At 37.9% G+C, this 26,837-nt stretch overlaps 1 protein-coding gene and 1 non-coding gene across 3 annotated transcripts; both read left to right on the forward strand.

Moving 5' to 3' along the window:
* Window positions 1-266: 266 nt before the first annotated feature.
* On the forward strand, window positions 267-14,531 carry LOC129006318 (putative ankyrin repeat domain-containing protein 30B-like). 2 transcript variants are annotated; one of them, XM_054435863.2, is made up of 8 exons: window positions 267-405; window positions 495-724; window positions 4,796-4,910; window positions 5,073-5,246; window positions 7,453-7,559; window positions 8,525-8,662; window positions 11,235-11,299; window positions 13,894-14,531. In XM_054435863.2, the coding sequence occupies exons 2-8, from the start codon at window positions 507-509 to the stop codon at window positions 13,989-13,991; spliced, it is 915 nt and encodes a 304-aa protein (XP_054291838.1). In that variant the 5' UTR covers window positions 267-405; window positions 495-506; the 3' UTR covers window positions 13,992-14,531. The 2 variants fall into 2 exon arrangements, with proteins under 2 accessions (XP_054291838.1, XP_054291837.1); XM_054435862.2 differs by having other exon boundaries at window positions 303-393; window positions 492-724.
* On the forward strand, window positions 9,859-9,965 carry LOC129006958 (U6 spliceosomal RNA). Its single transcript, XR_008492147.1, has one exon. It is a non-coding gene; the product is annotated as a U6 spliceosomal RNA (small nuclear RNA).
* Window positions 14,532-26,837: the final 12,306 nt, after the last annotated feature.

Raw genomic sequence — 26,837 nt, forward strand, 5'->3', positions numbered from 1 at the left:
GGGAACCGACGCTCAGCGCCACCCCGGAGGCTGCACGATGCCCAGCGCCAGGGCCCAGCTCGTGGATCTCAGGTTGAGGAGTGGCCAGGGGCGGCTCTGTCAAGCAGGCCGTGTGATAGGGAGCCCCCTACGTTCCGCTCCAGGGAGCCCCGCCAGCCCGACAGCGCCTCAGTGGCAGGTGCCACCTGCACGAGGTGCTGGGCGAAGCGCAGCCAGGGCGGTTTCCCGCCTCGCGTGTCTCCCTGGTCTGCTGAGTTGCGCATGTGCTGTTGCCTAACGGCTCTGCTCAGCTGCCTAAAGATTCTGCTCAGCTGCCTAACGGTTTTGTGCAGCCAGTTTCTCCCGGGAGAGGCTGGAGTGTCCAAAAGCTTGGCCCGACTGCGATTTCTACTGGTGTCAGGGCGGGTGCGGGGACTGAAGAAGGGCGAGGGCGAGGGCGAGCGGCGGGGACTGGGGAAGGGCGAGTAGCGGGAGACACGGGCTGTCTCTAGCAGGTGGCCGCAGCCATGGAGAGGCTCTCTGCCGCCGCTGTCAAGGGCGAGACGGGCCCGGAGCGCCCGAGCCCCTTCAGTCAGTTGGTCTACACCAACAGCGACTCTTACGTGATTCACCATGGGGATCTCAGGAAGATCCACAAAGCTGCCTCCCGGGGCCAAGCCTGGCAGCTGGAGAGGATGATGAAGAAGACGACAATGGACCTGAACAGAAGAGATGCGAAGAAGAGGTACCAGGCCCTGCCTGAGCCAGGGCTGCAGGAGGAAGAGGTGGCTGTGGGAGGATCGCCCCTTCAGAGTGGGGGCTGGGAGGCCTGGGGACGGGGGGACCAGGTGGAGGAGTGGCGGGCGACGGGGCGGCCGTCCTGGGCTCCGAGGTCTAGGCCTTCTTCCCGGGCAGTTCCCCCAGGCCTGGGATGGGGGCGCCCTGCAGGGCGGAGGGCCCAGGCCACCTTAAAATCAACCCCAAACTTTAGCTGCTTTCTCCTTCACTCCCACTTCCTCTCACAGAGCACTGTGTAGAGAATTTTAAAGTGATTTAACTTACAAAATTAAGTACATACAGGGTTTTACTTTTAATGTACAGGTTTTAAAATATAGTGTTAGATACATTATGAAATGGTGCATAATGAAATAATTCCCATAATATATTAACTTCTTGGCTAAAAATTTTTTGGATAAAGTCCAGTATCCATTTCAATATCAATGAATGTCTATGTAAATGTATTCTTTGCTGAGGGACCTTAGAAGGTAACTTTGAGGTGAGAAGATGGTTTATGTTTTCGAATTTAAGAAGACTCATTTTTCTCAAGATGCAAGTTCTTTATCAGTTTTACATAAACCAAATAAAGCTATCAACGTTTTAAAATTTTTAAAATTACACACGCTGTCTTTTACTATTGTGATGACATTTAAAAAATTTTGTAACGGAGTAGAAAAGTCTTGCCCTTCTAGATTTCAAAATGTGCTATTAATTTGCACAAAATGGGCCACGGCCAGGCGCGGTGGATCATGCCTGTAATCCCAGCACTTTGGGAGGCTGAGGTGGGTGGATCAGGAGGTCAGGAGATGGAGACCATCCTGGGTAACACTGTCTCTACTAAAAATACAAAAAATTAGCCGGGCGTGGTGATGGGTGCCTGTAGTCCCAGCTACTCGGGAGGCTGAGGCAGGAGAATGGTGTGAACCAGGGAGGCAGAGCTTGGAGTGAGCCGAGACCGCACCACTGCACTCCAGCCTGGGTGACAGAGCGAGACTCCGTCTCAAAAAAAAAAAAAAATAATAATAATAATAATAAATAAATACGTAAATAAATAAAATTTGAAAAAAAAAAAAAGGGCCGGGCGTGATGGCTCACGCCTTTAGTCCCAGCACTTCGGGCGGCCGAGGTGGGTGGATCACCTGAGGTCAGGAGTTCAAGACTAGTCTGGCCAATATGGCAAAACCCCGACTCCACAAAAATTACCCGGGCACGATGTCGGAAGCCTGTAATCCCATCTACTTGGGAGGCTGAGGAGGGAGAATCGTTTGAAACTGGGAGGCAGAGGTTGCAGTGAGCTGAGATCCCACCACTGCACTCCAGGCTGGGTGACAGAGTGAGACTCTGTCTCAAAAATAAATAAATCACAAATTGTTTGATAACAGCTGAAAAGACAGGTAAATGAATACAACAGAATAGAAAATCCAGAAACACCCAAATATCTAAGAATTTAGAACTTGATAATGCTCACACTGTATACTAGTAGGGAAAGAATTAGTTTCATAAGTGAAATGCCTGCTTTTTGGAGCAAACTAGATTTTTATGCCACAAAGTAAATTTCTGACAGAATATAGATTAAAATTTTTTTAATATACAAAATGATAAAAGCACCAGAAGAAAACATAAATGCCTATTTACACAGGTACATTTTTACATTGACAAAACCCAAGAAGCTCAGAAGCAAGCAGTCTGAAGGATAATTAAGCAAAAAAAAATTAATTTAACCTGTAATGAGAAAAAATAAAAGGCAGCATACTTGTAAAATATTTACTACACATGTATGTGCGTGTGTGTATATATATTAGATTTAAAAATCGTCATTTTATAGATAATTCACTTAACTCAACAAAAAACCCTCTAATTTAAAATTGGGCAATTTAAATTAGAGATCTAAATTGCAGATCTAAAAATAGTACTTTGCCTGTAATTTAAAATTGGGCAAAGTATTTTCTTAAGATCTGTAAGAGACCTATGCACACAGGAAACAATATTTAGTGTTCCTGGTTAGAGAAGGCATTTAAGTTAAAAGAGGAATCAAATACTGTTTTCTATCTACAAAGTTTGTGAGGATAAAGAGCTGTGATATTTATACTGCTGTTTAAAGTTTAAGTTGCAGATAACTTTTCAAATAGACAATTTGGTGGTAAGTACCATATTATTAAGAATCCATATAATGGCTTTTATAAATACATTTCAGTGAATTTATAGCATGGGATAATATGTGACCACTGAAGGTAGAAATATATAGAGAAGTAGGTGACATTTGAAAATGTATTTTGGTGTATCAAGTGAGGGTAAACTTCAGTTTGATTATACATACACACAGACTACAGTCTTGTGTTATCTGAAATTGTGTATGAAATATGATAAAATTTGTTATTTGAAGGCATTTGTTTTAATATAAAATGTTTTTCCTTTTTATTATCTTCGATTTCCACATAGAGCATGTACAATGCTATTAGAAAAAGTTTATTATTAATGAAATAATTTTTGGGAAGAGCAGGAATATAATTTTGCACCAATAAAAATAATTTCTCACTTTCCATATTTTAATTATTATTTTTTGTGGATTAGTATATTCTGTGAAATTTTAGCATCTTCAAAAGACAATCTTTCTACCTGTGCTTGTTGATTTACATATACATCTTATTAGGCACATATTTTTATTTTATATAGATTTATTACATATATGTCAATAATTATAGATTAGTGTAGTTTTATTATTAAGAAAATAAAATAGAAAATATAAGTTGTTTATAGCAGTTTTTTAAGATATTGAACTTCTCAACTGTATTTATCCTTTTAATCAATTTATCACATGTAAGCTGAATGCCTATTGTGTAGAAGATACATTAACTCTCAAGATCCTTTCATCCTTAAAAACTTCACATTTACCTGCTCAGCCTTAGCAAAGTGAGAGATTTAAAGTTGGAGTACTAGGACTGAATCTCAGTTGAAGCTTTTCCTCTCATCTTTAAAACAAAAACACTTCTGAAGTGAGAAACTAGTAAAAGATAACTACCAACCACGATTTTGGAAATTTATAACAGCTTTAAATAGTAATATTAATCATTGGAAATACCTAATTTAAATGCATTCTATAAATTTAAATATGAATTTACATACATTCTGTAAATCTAAATATGGAATAAAATGAGCCATACCTACTTGAATCCCAAGTTTTCTTTGGCTTGAAGTTTTAAAAATATTAAAGAAGTACTTTGTTTTAACAGTTTGTTTTTATTTCAACTCTCCTTTTGTGTAGCACTCTTAAAAGCTAAAATTTCTTTAAGTGTTAATCCTGTGACTAGGACTGCCATCATCCTGTTGTATATACCATATTCCACTTTATGGAAGGCACCGTGAATTGTGTGATGCCTCCTTATTTATGTACCAATAAAAGATTGTTTAAATTTCTGCAAAATATACTTGTAATAAATAATGACTTATAAGTGGCATTTCAATGTCAGAGATGTTAAAATATGATGAATAGAGTATCTTAGAATTATTAAAATACAGTTTTATCTCTAACCTTTAAAACATACCACAAAGTAGGCGTAATTGTACCATTTTACTTAAAATGTTTTCTTTGTTAAGTAGTAGAAATAATTACAATATCTAACAATTACTGAGCTGTTACATGTGCTAGGAATTCTTCAAAATACTTTGCACAGATTCTCATGAGGCATCACAGTGATGTCCTGTGAGATAACTGCTGTATTCATCTTCACTTTATTGATGAGAAAATTGAGGTAAAGAAAGGTTAAGTGATAGCTACAAGGTGAAAGACTTTACAGTAGTATTCAAGCCCAACTTGAACTGAATCCAAAGGCCAAGCTCTTTCTATTCAAATAGGCCACTCTTTCATTAATGTAGTGAGTAATAAGAGCAAATGAATGTTGTACTTTCTTCAGGAGAATATTAAATATTTGTTCTGAAGGCAGAGAGAGAGCATGGTATTTAATGTTGACAATTACATAAATCATTATATGTTTTGAGACAGTGGACTAAACTTTCCTAAAAAGTCCTCTCACTCTCGTAGGACTGCTCTACACTGGGCCTGTGCCAATGGCCATGCAGAAGTAGTAACACTTCTGGTAGATAGAAAGTGCCAGCTTGATGTCCTTGATGGTGAAAACAGGACACCTCTGATGAAGGTAAATCGTAGCCATTTCTTTCAGCAGGAGACGGATTTGGTTTAAATACATAGAATAAAAATGAATTTATCTCATTGAAATATAACTAGTTTGTAAAACCTCTGGAATATTTATTTATATTTCCTATAATTTATAATTTACTTCTTGCTTTGATACTGACAGGCTCTGCAATGCCAGAGGGAGGCTTGTGCAAATATTCTCATAGATTCTGGTGCTGATCCAAATATTGTAGATGTGTATGGCAACACAGCTGTCCATTATGCTGTTTATAGTGAGAATTTGTCAGTGGTGGCAAAATTGCTGTCCTGTGGTGCAGACATCGAAGTGAAGAACAAGGTAGACATTAACCAATGTTATTTTCAAAATATTTGAAATCCATTTGTTTAACATTAACATATGTAAATTGTTTTATATTTGGAAGCTCAAACATTCCTATTTTTCTATGAAAATAGTTTGACAAAACTTAATTGTCTAGGATTTTGCTATAAATATTAATATTTTTAAAAGAACTATTAGTATGGCTTTTCTGTGCATTTATGATAAATATTTGAATTTGTAAAAGGTAAAACTTTTTCAAATATTATTTCCCACCCAAGTTTTTCTTTTCTTTCCAGTTAGTGTAAAACTACAGGAAAGTAAAATTTGCGTGCATAAATTGAGTCAACATGTAAAATTTAGGAGACATGCAGAAATCTGGATTTCCTCTTAAAGGACTGAATCTGGTGTCTTTTGAGCCCATATGACTGTTTGGTATGCTATGAAGACATTCTAGCTTTACATAAAGCATACATTTCCAGTTTGCTACTGTGCCCACCTAGTTACATCACTTACTCCAACTTACCTCTTTTGCCTCTGTAAATATTTCAGTTATCAATTCCTCTCTCATAGTATATTTTGGTAAAGATTTCAAGTTATTGAAGACAGTTTATAGGTGTTTATAATATATAGTTTATATTTTACATTAATTCATTAATAATGGGGTTGTCTTCTAGAATTTAGAATATTTTTTAAATGATGATTTTTTCTTCATATAAACCACAAATAATCATCTTCTATTAGAAGGCCTTTAAGCCTTTTTAGATTAATCACGGTTATATTTGAATAGGTTATGCATATTGCAGAAAATATTATATCTTTCTCCACAGAATTGTCCCTTAAAATTCAAGTGATTTAGTGGCTTCTATTTTGCTAATTCATATACATGAGTTAGAACTTTCATTAATAAGCCATTTTATTCATACTTCTGATATTTTGCCAAAAAATAGTATCAGTTACAATAGAAACCAGAATAAAAATGGATTACTGCATTTTAAGAAGTAGATATGCATTAGGATCCTAGGAGTATCATTATAATTGAGAATAAACTTTTATACTGGATTTCTTTTCTTTTTTCTTTTCTTTTTTTTTTTTTTTTGAGACAGAGCCTCACTCTGTCACCAGGCTGGAGGGCAGTGGCTTGATCTCGGCTCACTGCAACCTCTGCCTCCCTGGCTCAAGTGATTCTCCTGCCTCAGCCTCCTGAGTAGCTGGGATGCAGGCGTGTGCCACCACGCCCAGCTACATTTTTTGTATTTTTAGCAGAGATGAGGTTTCGTCATGTTGACCAAGGTGGTCTCGATCTCCTGACCTTGTGATCTGCCCACCTTGGCCCTCAAAGTGCTGGGATTACAGGCATGAACCACCTTCCCTGGCCTTTTATACTGAATTTCTAATAGCTGAGATAAAATCCTATTGTCTGGTAATAGGATAAACCCCATGGACTATTTAATAATAAGCAATCAAAGTTTATTCGAAGCCAATCTCTTTTAATTTAGAGCCACTTCCTTAGTTACCCATTTAGAGCAGGAGTGCCTGACATCGGCATCTGGAATCTTGGGATCATTGATAGAAGAGAATCAAGTGAGTTTGTATCACCCAGAGGAAACCTCCATTTTTGCGGGGAAGCTGTCAAAACTGCATCCCTGAAATTCTAATTTGTCAAATGTTAATATTTGCCACAAAAATATACTGTCAAATAAGGATTAGGTAAAGTTCAATTCATTTCTTGAATAATGAACATTTAATTCACAGTTTTATAACATTTCTTGAACATAGATAATGGTGGAATCTGTTGGGGTACTGTGCTTCTGGTAAGATAATTATTCTTTGGAATATAGTTGTAGAAACACTGTTCTAGAGGTAATAATTTAGATTACTAATTTAGTAAAAAACAAAGTATTTACTACTGTGCCTTAGGGTTTAAGGATATAGAGATAAAAGATACAGCCCCTGCCCTCAAGAAGCTCTTGGTTTACATGGGAAACAATAAAATCATTACAATATAATGATTTTTGGAGATAACCAGAGTTAATGTGATGATGCAGAGGCTGAATGTTTACAAGAGAAGGTGCAGTGCATGGGAAAGCACAGAAAAGTGAGAAAGAAGGGATTGCTATTGATTTACTTTCTATTGTTTAAGTTCATAGGATATTATATAAGGTATTCAGTTCAGTTGAGAAATATGTAATTTCATGAATTATAAATTGTTTTTGCTGTTTTACAGGCTGGCCACACACCACTTTTACTGGCCATAAGGAAAAGAAGTGGGCAAATTGTGGAATTTTTACTGACAAAAAATGCAAATGCAAATGCAGTTGATAAGTTTAAATGGTATAGTAGTTTTTTTATTTAAAAAACACTTGAGTAGTGTGCTAGAGTAATAACACTCAAGTCAGAAATATTAAATTAATAACATTTACTTAAAATTATTAGATTATACAGAAAAATACCAACACAAATTATCAGTTGGGAAGAAAAGCAATTATTTGGACTGGTCAACATAACGGTATATAGTAGGATTTTCTTCTTTTATTATATTGACTGATTCTTATTTGTAATCTGATGCTTTTGGTTGCATTATCTTCTATTAGCTAAAGTGGTTCTGTATTAGTTTTAAGAAGTATGAATTTTTAGTTTACTTTATAATTCAATATTGAATGATTAACACCTTTATAGTATTTTTTTAACTTCTGTTTTTCATACACTTTTAAAAAATGCAATATTTGCTGGGCATGGTAGCTGTCGTCTGTTATCCCTGCACTTTGGGAGGCCAAGGTGGGAGGATCACTTGAGGCCAGGAGTTCGAGACCAGCCTAGCCAACATGGTAAAACCCCGTCTCTATGAAAAATATAAAAATTAGCCAAGCACGGTGGCACACGCCTGTAGTCCCAGCTACTCTGGACAATATTATTCCTAATATTGTTTTAAGCCTTCAGATTGCTCTCACTTGTCCGACTTATAGCTAATTTTGAAGTATAAAATATTATATCAGACTAAGGAGGAAATAGATAATTCTTCACTTAAAACTTTGCCTCTTTTAGATTAGTGAACAGAACATATTTTCTTGCCCCTCAGTGGACTATATGTTAGCCAATTCTACTATGCCATATCCCAGTGGGACATGAGTCTTTTTGCCCCTTCCTTTTAGCCTTGGTCGTGATTTACAAGGATAAACACTTGAGCACTCAAGATACTTAACGTTTGTTAATACATGCAAATTGTTAATTCTACACTGACAGGCACATATTAAATTGGTTCTGTTCCTAATAATGAAGTTATCTCTTTGTTATTTTAGCACAGCTCTCATGCTTGCCATATGTCATGGATCATCAGAGATAGTTGGCATGGTTCTTCAGCAAAATGTTGACATCTGTGCTGAAGATACGTGTGGAATGACTGCAGAACGTTATGCTGTTGCTTGTGGATTTAATCTGTAAGTGTTTACATTTAAAGGCTAGGTGAGATTTTATAGTTTGTTTCAGGTAGTTTTTGAATGACAGTGAGTTAGTTCACTTCATGAGCCAGAAACTAGGCAAAAAGCTAGACTAGTTAGAAGGAGTAATGGCTCCAGGATTCTTTATTTTAGGGCTTTAGGGCCGCTAACGTTGTCTACTTGATTTGAAGTATAACCCCTATGCATGGGATAAACATAATGTCACAATTTTGGTTTTTCTAATTAGTTATTTGGGTTTTGAAATGTCCACTTTAAGCAGAAAACCTGACAATGTCCCCTGGGGGCTGTCTTCCATACATTCATTCTTGAATTTTTTAAAAGAATCTGAACCTAAGTCCAAGGAAGACATTCCTTTTGTACAAGTCAGAAGGATTAGGGGGGAAATGGCCATTCTCTTCATTTTGTTGTTTCCATTGATTCTGTTGCTGCATTGTTGCCATTGAAACTGCTCCTGCAGTCTGGTAATTATTGACCTTTGTGACCAGGATGCCCTTACTAACACAGATCCCTCAGTCTTCATGGTGTAGACTTCGAAGTTATTACATGTTTTTAAAGTTCACGTACATATTCTCAGCCATTGTTTCCAAAGTACCAGCACCCCACTCTGGCAGCTGGAACTTTTAGCTTTAGCCACACATATAGTGAGCAAATTGACCCTTCTCCTCACACACAAAACCTGATGTGAAACCCACATCTTAGCCTGGACATGGCCTAGACCTTCATGGTAAGTTATACTTCGAGCGGCTTTTTTCTGTTTTCTCTAGTCAATATTAGTTGTGGTAGTTTGAAACTGTAAGTCAGGTTGAAATAATGTTACAGGAAGAAATTAGAGATTCATTTTGTCTTTGTTACCAGATCTATGTCTCTGGACCTTTATATCCTGTGTAGCACCATTTTGTAGGTAGTGGAAGGTCTCATCTTATTCTGTAATGTCATCTTTTCCAAGTTGTAGTGGGTTCCAACTTGTGGTTGTCCCCTCAAGTGATTCTTTTTTCCCAAAAGTAAAAATCTCCCATGCTACTTACATCTCTACCTCGAGTTTTTAAAATATTTTCAAATGCTGCATCACCATGAAGCCATTCAATAGACTTCACGAAATCTCAAGTAAGTTGGTTAGATTTAACAGAGCTAAGCATCCATCACTAATCAGTCTTCACGTATAAAAGTAAGGATTTGTGCTGGTTTCAGTGGTACATGTAGTAAAATTGGAACAACGTTGAGAAGATCAGCATGGTCCCCGCACAAGGATGACATACAAATCTGTAAAGTGTTGCATATTTCTTGCAGTCCCCAAAAGGACATTTTACTACCTTCTAACTAGCTCCAAGGAAATGGTGTGAGTCAAAGCAAAATGGGTGACACCCAGTATTGCAATTGTGATTTTCATACAAAAAAATTATTTACGGAAGGTGATCTATGAAATGAGATGTGGTAACACACAGGATCTTGTGTGCAATATTTTGTTAGTATAGGGATCTCAGAAATGAGAAAATACCAACTTGCATCTTCTTTGTGGAACTTATAAAAAATAAAGGTAGGGTTTTGTCTTCCATAGCAGCTGGAAATGAACATAGTGACTAAGCATCATTCCAACAAAGATTTGTTGGTTCAGAGTTTAAGGAGGTAGATAAAGAGTAGTAGTAGTCCAAGCCAGATGCTGACATCAATTAGTTTTCTGCCCTTGGTGTGACTGATGAGCTCAGTAATAGAGTATAATTCGGTTATCTGATTTAATGATTTAATATATTTATAAATAAATTTCATTACAAAATATAAAATAGCTTAGATGATCTGAATTACAAGCCACAAAGAATAGGACATCTAATATCCAAAAGTAGGAATTAATAACAGAAAATTGCAATATTTGAATATTATAACCTATGAAGAAACACATTTGTTTTTTTTTTTTGTAATTTATTTTTTGTAGAGACATGGCCTCCCTATGTTGCCCAGGCTGGTCTTGAACTTTTGGACTCAAGCAATCCTCCTGTCTCAGCATCCCACAGTGCTTGCATCACAAGCATGAGCCACTGCACCAGGCCAATATGTTGGGTTTTATTGGGACTTTTAAAATAGTTTCAGCAATAAGGTTCAAGAACAAATTATTTTTTTGCTTCACTATTTCTTTAAGCATTTTTAAAATGTTATCTTGTTAAATCTTTATAATAACCGAGTGAAATAAGGCCCTAAAATCCTTATTTTTAGAAGACATTGAGTCTAAGAGAAGCAACTTGTTTAAGAAAAAATACCTGTTGGTAGCCATGCTAGGACTTATTCATGAGTTAAGGACATTTTCCATATGTCAAGCTAACTCTAGTTAATTTACTGAGTTATACTGCCCTCAATTCATGAATGTTTTATCTTTCTTTCTTCTTTAATTAGAAGCTTAATAAGTTCATAGAGCTTACAAACTTAAAGTCTATGGAAAAAGTGATGTTCTGATGTTAGCTCTAATATTGTCTAAAATACTCTAAGAACTTAATAAATTTGGTAAATGTTTTTTATATCAATGTTAAAATAGTAATTTTATTTATTTCATTTTTATACATAGCGTTCATCAACAACTTTTGGAATATAAACAAAAGATATCTAAAAATTCTCAAAATAGCAATCCAGGTAAGACCTCTGATAGTAAACTACTCTTGGTGGTGCTACCATAAGATTATAGGAGTGTTGATCACAAAAGAGCTATTAAAAAAGCAATGTGTAAGTAACATGTGTTTACATATATACCTATATGTAAGTGTTTGTATATATATACATAGCTTTGATTTAATTTTTTAGTTTATAATTCAGAATTCATTAAGAATTTAGTTTAGATGGTTTATAATCTCAAAAATATTATCTGAAAAAATATTTGTTTAATTGTGGTCCCTAATATCCTATATAATACTTTTGTATAAATAAGTAAAACAATTTTTAAGTTTGTATATTGTATGTTTCCTCAACTGTCATAACAATTTATGCTTGTTATAAAATGTATAATCCTTGGTGTGATTGATGAGCTCAGTAATAGGGGATTATCAGCTTATCCAATTTAATGAATTAATATATTTATAAATAAATTTTATTACAAATTATAAAATAGCTTAGATGCCTTGAATTACAAGCCACAAATAGTAGAACATCTAATAATGAAAAGTAGGAATTAATAACAGAAAACTGCAGCATTTGAATATTATAACTTATAAAGGAACACAGTTTATTTATTTATTTGTTTGTTTGTTTCTTTATTGTAGAGACATGGTCTCCTTATGTTGCCCAGGCTGGTCTTGAACTTCTGGGCTTTATTTAATTTTTGCAATAAATGATTTGCATTTAGAAAATTAGAATTAATTACAGTTGAGTCTTGAGCAACATGAGAGTTAGGGTGCTGATCCCCCCATGTAGCTGAAAATCTGCTTTATATGAAAATCTGTTTCTTTTGACTCCTCCAAAACTCTACTAATATTCTACTGTTGACTTGGAGCCTGAAAAAAAGTGAAATAAGCAGTCAATTAACCCACAGTTTCTATTTTATATGTACTATATACTGTATTCTTAGAATAAAGTGAGCTGGAGAAAAGAAACTGTTATAAAGAGGAAGAAATATATTCACTATTTATTAAATGAAAGTGAATTATTATACATAAAGGACTTCATTCTCATTGCCTTCATGTTGAGTAGGCTGATAAGGAGGAGGCAGAGGAGAGATTTGTCTTGCTATCTTGCAGTGGCAAAGGAAAAGAAAAATCTGTCTATTAGTGGGTTCTTAGAGTGAAAACCCTTATTCAAAGATCAACTGTGTGACATAGTGACTTGTGTCACTAAAGAAGTAACTGTCTTTAGAATTTGGAACTCAATAATACTTCTCTTGCACCAAAAATGAATGTGAATAAGAATTAACATAACTTAGCCAGGGTGCATCAGTACCAATAAGATATTATTTTTCAAAGATACCTACTGAGTGCAGAAGTCAGAAAAGCAATTCTTTGTTGAGAAGCACAGGTTATGGTACATAGTCTTGTACCAACAAGGTCTCAGGATTATCAGCTTCATTCCCTCTAAGTTGAAACCAAATAAGATATATTTACTTCATTAGAACAAGATGTGTTGTTCTATCTGCTGGATAATTAGTGTGTTAATAGTAATTTTGTTACAACAAGATACTCTGTTCCTACTAGCCAAAATATTATCATTATAAATATTCAACTAGCTCAACTCTAGGCTCAACAAATTATAATAAAAGTGGAAAAAATTTTCACAATAACAAAAGTGCTACTGTGATACCTAAATGTGACACAATACATTGTACAATATGAACTGTATGAGCACATCTTTGATTTATTATATATTTATCCAGGACTTCTATAAGTTAGATTTTGCAAGTTGCAGGAGACCAAGATGGAATACACATAGTCTGGGTCTTTAAGGTGCTCGTAATACATTAGAGCTCTCTCTGTTGAATTTCTGCATTTTTCCAACAGAATTTCCTAACTATGTTTTTTATTCATTTATCTACTTGTCCACTTAACAAATAACTGTCAGGTATCTTTAAGGTACTAAGCATCTTTCTTGTTGTTATAATTTTCATTTTTTATTATTTACTACTTTATTAAGGCACTAAGCATTTTTCTTGTTATTATCATCTTTTTTATTATTTACTACTTTATTTAGTGCTTACTCTGTGCCAGAACCCCTTTGGGAGCTTATAATTATCACTTATTATGTCGTTACCATATTCAGTATGTGTCAGACATTTTATATCCAATGTGAAGAATTAAAGCTTTAAAAAGTTTGGTAGTGTCAAGGAGCGGTGGCTCACTCCTGTAATCCTAACACTTTGGAAGGCCAAGGCGGGCGGATTGCTTGAGCTCAGGAGTTTGGGACCACCCTGACTAACATGGTGAAATCCCATCTCTACTAAATACAAAAAATTAGCTGGGCCTGGGTGGCGTGCGTATGTAATCCCAACTACATGGGAGGCTGAGGTAGGAGAATTTCGTGAACCCAGCAGGTGGAGGTTGCAGTGATCTGCTGAGATCGTGCCACTGCACTCCAGCCTGAGCGACAGAGCGAGACTCTTGTCTCAAAAAAAAAAAAAAAGGAGAAAACAAAAGTTTGGTAGTATTTAAGGAAAGCAAGCTGAATGAGCAGAAGTTTTCCAGGTAAAGAGTCAGAAGGATGATATTTAGCAGAAGGAAAATTTAACCAGACCGTGTGTTTGGCAGAAGGAACATCTGAAGGAACACGTGATGAGGCTGCACCCTTGGCGGAAAGAACACCTGACAAGGCTGAATGCTTGGTGGAAAGAACACCTGGTGAATAGGATACAGTGAATTCCTCTTCAGAGATTTTAGCCTGTAAACATCCTTTAAAATTCAAGAGGGGGAAGATAAAGTACAATGAGTTCTGAGTTCCTCATCAAAGAACAAACATGTCAGTATGTTCAGCTTGTCTGTTCTTCGTTCTCCGTTTTAAAGTTTAACTTCCTCGTTCTTTATGCCTCTTTGCCCCTAGTTTCATTAAACAACCCCCTTCTAGCCTCTAACACCTGCTTTGTCTTTAGTCATTCTTAGTCACCTGCTCTGTCCTTAGTCATCCTTAGACACCTGCTCTGTAACTGTCTTTCCTGCTGAAACTACTCACTCTGCCACTCCAGCTCATACCCCTGCCCTCTTTGAAATAGCCAATCTGAATTAGCTTAGAGTGTGCAGTCCAACCCTATCCAATAGGGAAGAGACACAACAGTAGGGACTAGCTGCGTTAGGAATAAGAACCCTTTCCTCTCCCTTGTTCGGTGTGATCTTGCCATTGTTCCACCTGCAAGACCACTCTTCTATAGAAGTAAATTTGCCTTGCTGAAAAACTTGTTGCTGGAGTGCTGACTCTTCCTTGCGGCACCGAAAATTTATTTTGCACAAATTTAAGGGCCCACCCAGCATTCCCATTCTCTTCTGGGGGAGGGTCCAGTCCTCTCCCGTGAGGAGGTGCACCCCACTGCCTCGTTGCAGTGGCCATAAAGGTAAGGAATCAAGACTCAACTGGTGCCATTAAACCCGGGCTCTCAGCAACGTGGAAAGAAACAGGCCAGCAACTTGGGGGAAAGGATCTTCACATAAAGTGGCGACCAGGTAACTGTGCACAGACCGAGGTAAGAAATGTCGTAGGGGTGACAAAGTATTTCCTTGGTGGTCGGGATATTCTGGAGGTTGAAAGTGTGTGTGAATGATCACAAGCACTACTGCTTGTGGTGCTGTTTGTGTGGATGATACTAAGCATTATTGCTGTGAGGAGTCAGTGGGTCCTATCTGCGGTTTTTTATTTGAATAAAAAACCTTTGAAGAGGAATTCACTGTATCCTCATAGGGCTCAGGGCAGATCCTGCTGTGGGGTTTATACCATGATGCCAATGCTAAGAGGGACCTAAAATTCCTGGGAGGGAAGCAGCCGGAGTGGATGAAGCGAAAGAAGTGTGCAAGGAGCCTCCAGCAGGTGGGGCTAAAGGATAGGGAAGAAATCTCTAGTATGCGGGATTGAGCCTAACCAGGACCTAACATGGGAAAAGCCCCAAGTAAGACAGGGAGCAAAAAAGAAGAGGATAGTAACAAAGACATGCCCCCTGATAGTCCCCTGGGTCTCATGTTAAAATATTGGAAGGATATTGAGAGGACTAAACATAAGAAAAAGCATTAGATGATAAAATACCGCTGTTTCATTTGGACCCAAGGTCCCATTTTCAAACCCTCAATCTTCTGGCCAAAGTTTGGGTCGAATGAGGATGTAATGTGCCAACTGCTAATTCAATATGTTAATGATAAAAATCTGGTTTCTCAAGAAGAACTAGACTATGCTCTTTGTTGGAGACAGGGACCTGTCCTTATTCCCTTAAAGACAACTAGGGAACAACCCAATCCAGCATCTCAAATTGAAAAGTCAGACGAGCTGACTCCCACACCTAAAGCCACCTAAAGCTGACTCCCACACCTAAACGCTTGCCCTTGGGCAGCTGCTGCCACCCCAGATCCCATGCCAGATCCTTCTCCTGCTCATGCTGTTCCTCCTCCTTACAACTCTAATTGTTGGGAGTTATCATCCCATGAGCCTGTCTCCTGTCAGCCTAAATACCTCTCCCTAAAGGGACTCCAGCATGAGGTACAGCAATGTAAAAAGGACATTCAGAATTTCCCTTTTCCCTCCACACCGAAGGAGTCAGCCCTAACTCTCTTCCCCTTAAAAGACATGCCACAAGGAGGACGAGCCATTGTATTTGTGAATGCTCCCTTGACCAGTTCAGAAGTCTGAAGTTTGAAAAAGGAAGTTAAGCCATTGTTAGATGACCCTTATGAGGTGGCAGGCAAAGTTGATCAGTTCTTGAGACCTCAGTTATACACTTGGGTCGAGTTTATGTCCATCCTAGGCATCTTCTTTTTGGAGGAGGAAAGAAGCATGATCTGATCCGTAGGGCTGCTATGGCAATTTGGGAATGTGAACACCCTCCTTGTCAAAACGTTCCTATCACGGACCAAAAATTCCCTGCCCAAGATCCCCAGTGGGATAATAACGCAGCTCACCAAGAAAATATGCAAGACATAAGAGAAATGATAATGAAAGAAACTAGGGAATCAGTATCCCAAACTCAAAATCTTTCTAAAGCATTTGATATGCAACAAGAGAGAGATGAGTGGACTATGAAATTCTTAGACAGACTAAAGGAGCAAATGAGACAATATGCAGGCCTAAATTTGGAAAATCCCCTGGGACAGGGAATGTTAAAGCTCCATTTTGTCACTAAAAGTTATCCAGATATTTCTTTTTATTTTTTTGAGATGGAGTCTCTCTCTGTCACCCAGGCTAGAGTGCAATGCTGTGATCTTGATTCACTGCAAGCTCCGCCTCCTGGGTTCACTCCATTTTCCTGCCTTAGCCTCCCGAGTAGCTGGGACTACAGGCGCCTACCACCACGCCCAGCAAATTTTTTGTATTTTTAGTAGAGACGGGGTTTCTCCATGTTAACCAGGATGGTCTCAATCTCCTGACCTCGTGATCCACCCACCTCGGCCTCCCAAAGTGCTGGGATTACAGGCATGAGCCACTGCACCTGACCAACATTGTCCAGATATTTCAAAAAAGTTACAAAAATTAGAAGATTGGGAAAACTGACCTCAAGTGAACTTCTCAGAGAGACTCAAAAAGTATCTGTGAAGAGAGACGAAGAAGAGCAAAAACAAAAGACAAAACTTATGTTATTCACCTTCCAACAGATGGCTCTAAACCCATGTACCCCTAAACAGAGCTTCCAGTGGGCCAGAAACTATAAAGGTTCCAAACCCTCCTTTAAAGGACCCAAGCCTTCATCGGGAGGATCAAGGCTCTCATCTACTAGGCCCTCTAAATAGTATGGGGGAGTAAAATCAAAGAATCCCAGAACTGAGAGTGGGGAAGGGCAAGGTAGGCACTACAAATGTGGAAGAACAGGCCACCTCAAGAGAGACTGTCCCAAATTAAAAAAGGAAAAAGAAGCCCTTCCACTCATGGCTTTTGAGGAAGAATAATGGGGTCAGGGGTTCTGTCTCTTTTATCTTGAGTCCCACCAGGAGCCCTTGATAAGTCTAGAAGTGGGAACTAAGCATAAGTTTATAATCTTTTCAGTCAATTCAGGAGTGGCTCAATCCTCTGCTTGTTTTCTTCCCATCTAATATTGCCTGCTCTTCAGAGGAACTTTTGGTTTCTGGGGTAAAGGGAGAAGGATTTAAAGCAAAAATTTTAGAAAACGCAGAAGTCAGATACCAGGCTCAATCAGCTCATATTCAGTTTTTGTTAATCCCTAAAGCAGGGACTAATTTACTAGGGAGGGATTTAATGTTGAAGTTAGGCACAGGCCTGCAACTCAGCCCAAGAGGATTCCTCACCTCATTAAAGCTACTCACCACTGCAGGTGAAAAATATATTAATCCTAATGTCTGATCCAAAGAAGGAAACTGAGGGAAACTCTGAGTCCCTCCAACCATATCAAGCTAAAAATCCCCAGGGAAGTAGTAAGGAGGAAACAATACCCCATTCCCCTAGAGGGCAAGATAGGGTTGAAACCTGTAATTGAAGGTCTTATTAAAGATGGGCTTCTTGAGCCCTGTATGTCCTCTTATAACACCCTAGTATTGCCAGTCAATAAATCAGATGAGTCATACCAGCTGGTACAGGACCTTCGGGCTATTAACCAAATAGTACAAACTACCCACCCCATTGTCCTCGATCCTTACACCATTCTCAGCAAGATTCCATATAATAATCAATGGTTTAATGTAATAGATTTGAAGGATGCTTTTTGGGCATGTCTCCTGGCTGAAGATAGGCAAGATATATTTGCTTTTGAGTGGGAGGATCCCCATTCAGGGTGGAAACAACAATATCGATGGATAGTTTTACCCCAAGGGTTCACAGACTCCCCTAACCTTTTCAGTCAAATTTTAGAACAAGTATTAGAAAAAGTTGTCTTCCCAAACAAATATGCCTGCTCCAATATGTTGATGATATTCTTAGATCTGGTGAAGCTATAGAGAAGGTAGCTGGCTTCTCTACACATATTCTCAACCATCTGCAGTTTGAGGGGTTGTGAGTCTCAAAGGGAAAGCTTCAGTATGTAGAACCTGAAATTAAATATTTAGACCACTGGATAAGTGCAGAGAAGTGAAGAACAGGGCCTGAACGAGTTGAGGGAATCATATCCCTACCCTTGCCTCAAACTTAAACAAGAACTCAGGAAATTTTGGGGTTAATTGGATACTGCTCCTTATGGATTAACTCACATGCACTAAACAGTAAACTTCTATATCCAAAACTTGCTCAGGTGAAGACTGACCATCTCCTGTGGACTTCTGAGGAAGTTGATCAGGTTGAAGAGCTGAAAAAAAGGCTTATAACTGCCCCTGTCTTAGCCTTACCTTCCCTAGAATAGCCATTCCACCATTTTGTCAACATGGATAATGGGGTAGCTTTAGGAGTGCTCACTTAAGAACACAGAGGCCATTGGCAGCCCATGGTGGCCTTCCTGTCAAAAGTCTTAGATCCAGTTACTTGTGGGTGGCCTCAATGCATCCAATCCCATTGTGGCTATAGCACTAATGGTCAAAGAAAGCAGGAAGTTAACCTTTGGAGGAAAATTGACAGTAAGAACGCCCCACCAAGTTAGAAGTATCTTAAACCAGAAAGCAGGGAGGTGGCTTACTGACTCAAGAATCTTAAAGTATGAAACTATTCTGTTAGAAGAAGATGATTTAACATTAAGCACTGATAATTCCCTTAACCCAGCAGTTTTCCTAATAGGGGATCCAAATCTAAAGAGATAGCACACATGTTTAGATTTAACTGATTACCATACAAAGGTCTGACCAGACCTAGGAGAAACTCCCTTCAGGATGGGATGACACTTATTTATAGATGGTTCCTCCCAGGTGATTGAGGCAAAAAGATGCAATGGGTATTCAGTAATTGATGGAGAAACTCTTGAAGAAATAGAGGCAGGAAAATTGCCTAAGAATTGGTCTGCCCAAACCTGTGAGCTGTTTGCACTCAGCTGAGCCTTAAAGTACTTACAGAACCAGGAAGGAGCCATCTATACCAATTCTAAGTACGCCTTTGGAGTGGCTCATATATTTGGAAAAATTTTGACTGGACAAAGTCTCATTAATAGTAAACATCAAGATCTTGTTCATAAGGAGCTAATCACCCAAGTATTGAATAACCTTCAGTTGCCAGAAGAAATAGTGATTGTCCATGTCCCCAGACACCAGAAAAGTCTTTCTTTTGACAGTCTAGGAAATAACCTAGCAGATTACATAGGCAAACAGGCTGCCATTTCTTTTAAAACATCTATTTTTCACTGAATTCTTTACCTTCCTCCTCCTACCATCATCTCCATTTTCTCTCCTACTGAAAAGAGAAACTAATAAAAATAGGTGCTAAAGAGAATTCAGAAGAAAAATGGATATTGCCAGACCAGAGGGAAATGTTGTTCAAACCCCTTATGAGGGAAAACTTGTCCCAACTGCATCAAGGGACCCACTGGGGGCCCCAATCCATGTGTGACACAGTTCTGAAAGTTTTTGGGTGTATAGGAGTTTATACTCTGGCCAAATAGGTTACAGACAGTCGCTTAGTATGTAAGAAAACTAATAAACAAACTATAAAAATATTACCCCTTGGGAGAAGGAGTCCGGACTTAAGGCCATTTCAAAGTATCCAGATTGATTACACAGAGATGCCTCCAATAGGTCGTCTAAAATATTTACTAGTGATAGTAGATCACCTTACTCACTGGGTCAAAGCTATTCCCTTTTCAAATGTGACGGCCAATAATGTAGTTGAGGCCTTAATTGAAAATATAGTGCCCAGGTTTAGGCTAATAGAAAATATTGACTCAGGCAATGGAACCCATTTTGCCTCAAACTATTACATTTGATGCTTGCCTTGTTATACCTTGTGGAGACTTGTCAAGTCAAAGACAGCTCTCCACTTCAAAAAAGTACCTCTGTACTTCCTGGCTCTCCTCAGACTGGATATTAGTGAATTTGGATCATTTAGTCTGGGAAAGTTTCAATGAAGACCCCAGTGTCAACTGGGAGTCTTGCCCCCTTGACACGGAGTTTTTATGACGTAGTTGGTCCAACTACGTGCAAGTTAGAGCAAGGATGGACTGCCCCAATCAGTAGTTGTAATTCCTAAAACCATACATTCATTTTACTAAAGATATAGCTCCCCCTAACTTTCAGGTAAACTAGTGCAACCCAATACAGGTTATTATTTCAAACCCTCAAAGTTCTTCCCCTTCTCTAAGCTGATTCCCTTCTTTAAGCTGGTTTTATGATATGGGGTCTGAGTTTTCAGAAACAGACCCTATTGGATCTTTTGAAATATGCTTCATTGCTCCCCTACTGCCTACACCTTCCCCTAAGCCTTCTTCCAAAAACTCTCACAATGAAACTGTTGTTCCTCCTCCATCTAATGACAAGACCAAGGTAGGTATTGTAGAAGTTAAAGACCTAAAACAAACTTTGGCAACTCAGACAGGATATCAAGATGTGAATGCCTGGTTGGAATGGATCAAGTACTCCATTTGTACTTTAAACAAAAGCAATGTTATGCCTGTGCACACAGCAGACCAGAGGCCCAGATTTTCCCCTTTCCACTAGGATGGTCCTTCAGTTGACCAGGCATGGGCTGTATGGTAGCTCTTTTCCAGGGTTCCACAGCCTGGGGTAACAAGTCGTGTCAATCTCTGTCTCTGCTATAACCCAAAGTTCAACACCCTGAAGGTCAGCCCCCAAGGGCCATCCAGCTTCTGTCTCCCAACACTAAGTTCACTTCATGTCTCTCACAACAAGGAGGAAACTTAGCATTGCTTGGAGACCTAAAAGGATGCAGTAAGCTTAAGACTTTCCAAGAGCTTACCAATCAGTCAGCCCTTATACACTCCTGAGCAGATGTATCGTGGTATTGTGGTGGACTTTTACTGGACACTCTGCCAAGTAACTGGAGCAGCCCTTGTGCTCTAGTCCAGTTGGCTATACTTTTCAGTCTGGCATTTCATCAACCACAAAAAAAAAGGGAAAACACAACATCATAAAGCAAGGGAAGTCCCTTATGGGTCTTTTCACTCCCACATTTATTTAGATGCTATTGGAATCCCACGAGGAGTACCAGATACATTTAAGCCCAGGATCAAATAGCTACAGGATTTGAATTGATATTTTGGTGGATGACAATAAAAATGTAGATTGGATAAATTACATCTATAATAATCAACAGTGGTTTATTAATTACACCAGGGATGCTGTCAAAGGAATAGAAGAACAATTGAGTCAGATGGCCTGGGAAAACAGAATGACCCTAGATATGATATTAGCTGAAAAAGGTGGTGTTTGTGTTATGATTAAAACTCAGTGTTGTATCTTTATCCATTGGGGGCAGACAACACTTCTCCCAATGGGAGCATAACAAGAGCCCTACAAGGATTTACCACTTTATCCAATGAATTAGCTAAAAATTCTGGAGTTAATAACCCTTTCTCAAGATGGCTAGAAAGGTGGTTCAGTAAATGGAAAGAAATCATAGCCTCAATTCTTACTTCTCTTACAGCAGTAACAGGTGTACTCATTCTTGTTGGGTGTTGTGTCATACCATGCATACATGGGCTAGTGCAAAGGCTTATAGAAACAACACTTTCTAAAACCTCCCTTAGCTGTCCTCCACTTTATTCAGATAGGCTTTTCCTTTTAGAGGATCAAGTTGAAAAACAAAGCCAAGACATGTTAAAAAGGTTTGAAGAGGAAGGGCTATACAAATTGAAAGAGGGAATTGTAGAATACAGTGAATTCCTCTTCAAAGGTTTTAGCCTGTTAACGTCCTTTAAAATTCAAGAGAGGGAAGATTGTTAAGTACAGTGTGTTCTGAGTTCCTCTTCAAAGAACCAATATGTCAGTATGTTCAGCTTCTCTGTTCTTTGTTCTCCATTTTAAAGTTTAACTTCCTCACTCTTTATGCCTCCTTGCCCCTAGTTTCAGTAAATGACCTCCTCCTAGTCCCTATCACCTACTCTGTCCTTAGTCATTCTTAGTCACCTGCTCTGTCCTTAGTCATCCTTAGTCACCTGCTCTGTAACCGTACTTCCTGCGGAAACTACCCACCCTGCCACTCTGACTTGCACTCCTGTCCTCTTTGAATTAGTCAGTCAAAATTAGCTTAGAGTCTGTGTTCCAACCCTAGCCAATAGGGGAAAGACACAGCAGTCGAGACTAGCTGCGTTAGGAATAAGAACATTTTCCCCTCCCTTATCCAGTGTGCTCTTGCTATTGCTCCATCTGCAAGACTTACCCTTCTATAGAAGTAAATTTGCCTTGCTGGAGTGTTAACTTGTTGCTGGAGTGCTAACTCTTCTTTGTGGCACCAAAAAGTTATTTCTAACACAAAGCTGCACCCTTGGTGGAGGGAACATCTGATGAAATTCAATGTTTGGGGAAAGCAATATCTGGAAAGATTGAACAGTCAGCAGGAGAAACACCTAGGAAAATTACAAGGCCTGTGAAAGAAACATCTGAGAAATTTGCATGGCCACAAGAAAGACCTACGAAGACCACTTGGGAGGAAAAAGAAACATCTGTAGAGACTGAATGCGTGCCAGGAGTAACATCTAATAAAATTGAAGTTTTGGAAGAAGGAACATCTAAGATGATCATATGTCCTACAAAAAAAATAGCTACAAAAGCAAGTACAAATGGTAAGATGCTTGAGTGAACTTTGTAGAGTTTATTGGCATTTTGGGTTCCCTAGTGGAAATAGTGGGGTATGGGAGTAGTTGGGAATGACTTGAATGTCTAGATAAGGCAAGCTTAGGCAACACATTTTAATAGTGTAGAAATGAGTAGAGTTTATTCTGTAGGCCCTGGAAAAATTCTCAGAATACTTCTGGCTGTAAATATTAGACGAACTAACTAACAATTGCTAAAACCATAGAAACCAAACTTGTTTTGGTGGTACAGGGATATTATAGGATCTCACTCCCCCCCACCCGCCATTATTAGTTGTGCTATCGGCAGTGTTTTGTTCATGTCTCCTTTCTTGGTTGGCTAATTAGCAACAGCTCCAATCATCATGCTATCTCAAGACAATATCTGAAGGCTGGGAGGGCTGCTTTTGTTCACATTTTTTTTTTTAAATAGGAAGAAAACTTGGAAGCTTGCAGTAATCTTCCTGTAACATTTTATTGGCTGGATTATACCACATGCTTATTTCTATACCAATCACTAGGAAAGCAAATGTAATTACTGTGATTAGCTTAGAATAATGATTTTTCTTTTAAGATTGGATGGGGGTAATGGAATAATAAATATATAAATGAACTTGTGTTTCTGCAGCAATAAAGAATAAATAATGACTATGCATAGGAAGCCAGCAATGTTTTCTGCAGGAATTCAGTGGAAAAGTTTGAGCAGGGGAGTCACAGGATTAGATTTGAGTATCAGGGCATTCTGGTCATGGTATAAGGCAGAGATTGGCAAACTTTTCCTGTAAAGTGTCAGATAGTGAATATGTTGGGCCATGTGGTCTCTATTACAGCTATTCAACTCTGCCATTGTAGGGTGAAACGAGTCATAGATAATGTATTGGCAAAGAGGCATGATTGTACTCCAATAAAAGTTTGTATAAAAAACCATTTAGTAAGCTGAATTTGGCCTGTGGCCTATAGTTTCTGGTCCTTCATATAGAAGATAGATGGAGGATAATCACATAAAGATTTAAAGACGAAGCTTTCGTAGTAGTTCATGCGATAGTCTTTTTTTTTTTTTTTGTAACCAATCTGTGGCCTAGTATCAATCTATTATGAAAGTCTGACCAATCAAGGGTAAAATGAATCAAATTCAGAAGCTCCATTTACACATTTAAACATGTAGGTCCTTCTTTGGCATTATTTTATTTTGATTAATTTTTTAACTTAAAAAATAAGAACAGTAATTTGTAGGGTTTCTTTTTCCCTGTGAAAGCCATCAGTTAAGGGGCCACATTTAACTAGGAAATATAAATATAAAATAAATAAGTTTGTATTTCAAGTGGCACTGGAAAGATAAAGCAAAGGTAGAAAATAGGTGCAGTTAATATGGCTTAGTGACAATTGAGTTTAAAAAGCTAGGGGACAGATACAATCTCAGGTCATTCATAAGTTTTCAGATTGTGCACAAGCATTTACAATGCTCATGGGGAAGGAGTAGGAAATTGTCAGGTTAACAGAGAAGTGCAAACAGTCATGGGACAGACCAACAGTTTTCTTTACATATTGAGTTCAATGAAACATTCATGTGGGATACTTTCAGTAGGTAATTGGATTATATGCATTTCTAGCTGGAGATAGAACTCTGGTTGAAGATGCAGGCTTAGAATACTTTTATTATAATTATTAGGCAAAGCCGTAGATCTCAATGAGCTTATCCATGATGCAGAAGATGTAAAATAAAAAGAAAGCCATTGACAAAACCCTGGGAATATCAACATTTCACAAGAGTCAAAGGACTTGGTAAAGGAGACTGAGCAGTGGTTAAAGAAACATAGGAGAGGAGTCTGAGAAAGTGATGTTGCAAATTTCTTTTAAATGTGAGAATTTCAAGCAGTAAAATTACTGAAAAGTCTACTGGATTTAACTTACAAGTTCTTCAGTGGTAATCTGTTCAAAAGAATTATTTTAGAGTTGTTGGGTATACTGTTGATGTGGTTGATATTTCTGGTATCCAAGAAGAAATCTCCCAAGATCCTGCCTAACTTTTTGTAACTAAAGCAGCATACATACACAGGGTGTGGGAAAATGTCTAGACTGGTGAGTACACATTCCAACATTTTTCCAGAATTTTCTGCCTCCTTATTATACCACTTGAGTAAGGGGTTTAGAAATTTTAGACTATACTTGGGAATTTGTCTATTTCTTTTGCAGTTCTATCAATTTTTGTATCATGTATTTTAAAACATTTATGTTATTATGTACATAAATATTTAGGACTGTTATGTTTTCTTGATTAATTGAACCATTTGTCACTATAAAATGACCTTGTTTATTGCTGGTAATATTTTTGCTATGAAATGTACTCTGGTATTAATACAACCACTCTTCCTCAGCCTTCTTGTGTCAAGTGTTAGTGTGGTATATCTTGTTTCATCTTTTAACCAATTTTTATCTTTATATTTAAAGTTTATTTCTTATATGCATTATACAGGTAAGACTTGCTTTTTTATCCATTCTGACAATCTGCCTTTGAGCAGAGGTTTTTAGACCAGTTTAATTTATAATGTAATTATTGATATGATTAGTTGTCTGTCATCACACTGTTTGATTTCTATTAGTCCCAGATCTTCTTGGCTTTGCTTTTTTCCTTTTTCTGCTTCCTTCAGACTAGTTTAGTAATTTTTATGATTTAGTTATATATCTGTATATGCATAACTTTTTAAGTTGTTAATCTAGTTTTACATTTCTTTATGATTTAGTCGTATCTTTTTTGGTATAAGTTTATTTGGTATTAGGTATAACTCTTTGCTGCCTTAGTAGTTGCTTTAGGATTTATAGCGTATGAATTTACCTCATCACAACCCACCTTCAAGTAATATTATATCATAGATGGTATAAGAAATTACAATCATATATTTTCATTTCTTTTCTATCAGCGAGATCCCAGCCTAGATCTGTGGGATTATGGCTTTCGTTAAGTTTAGAACATATTTAGCCAATTTTTCCTCAAATTTTTTATTCTGCCTCTCCTCCTACCTCTTTGGGGACTTATATATTACCTGCTGGAAGTTTGCTCATAGTTCACTAGTGTCTCAAATTTGTGAATCTTTTCTTTCATGATGGCGAATTAATTTATGCTCATATCTACTCAGTGCAGCTTTCATCTCCAGCATTGTAACTTGTATCTCTACAAGTGCAATTTAGTTTTTAAAAGTATCTTCTATTGCTTTACTTATCTTCTTGATTTTTATAGTAGAATAGAGTTGATCCTTTCATTTTTGCTTTTTATGATATGAGCTAACTCCCCACACCTGAGGCAAGGCCTTTTTGAGTATTCATTTTCCTGTGAAGTCTGAGTTTTCCCAGGCAAATCTATAAAAGTAGCCACTCTTCTTGGCACTGTGTGAGCACCAGGTGTGATTTCCTCTAATTTTATAAGCCATCCCCCACCCCCACCCAGTTTGTTCTTAGGTAGTTTTCTAGCTCACATGCAATTTTCAAAATTTTGCTAAATACTGACAGGGGGTTTCCAGGGGTTTCTTGCCGTTGCTTCTGTATCTCTCTCTCCTCCTCAGGGTTTGTTCTGTAATATCTGTCTGCTTTGGTTTTACCAGACTCTAAGCTTCATCAATGTAACCAAGAGAGTCTGGTAGATCCCACCTCAGTTTTTTCTTCCTGTGTCATGTCTTGGAATCTCTGTCAAGGCAGGAAGCTGAAACATTCATAAGGTTTGCTTTCTTTTGTTTTTTATTTTTTTCCATTTTTCAGGGATTATTATCTTCTTTGCCTAATGTCCAGTGCCTGAAAAATTGTTTAATGTATTTTGTGTGTTTTGATTTTAGTTATTTTAGCTAAGAAGAAAAATCATACCTGTTGCTCTCTCTTGGCTAGAGACAGACTACACTAGAGTTT

Source organism: Pongo pygmaeus, chromosome 8, assembly GCF_028885625.2.
Source record: "Pongo pygmaeus isolate AG05252 chromosome 8, NHGRI_mPonPyg2-v2.0_pri, whole genome shotgun sequence".
In the NCBI taxonomy this organism is placed as follows: domain Eukaryota; kingdom Metazoa; phylum Chordata; class Mammalia; order Primates; family Hominidae; genus Pongo; species Pongo pygmaeus.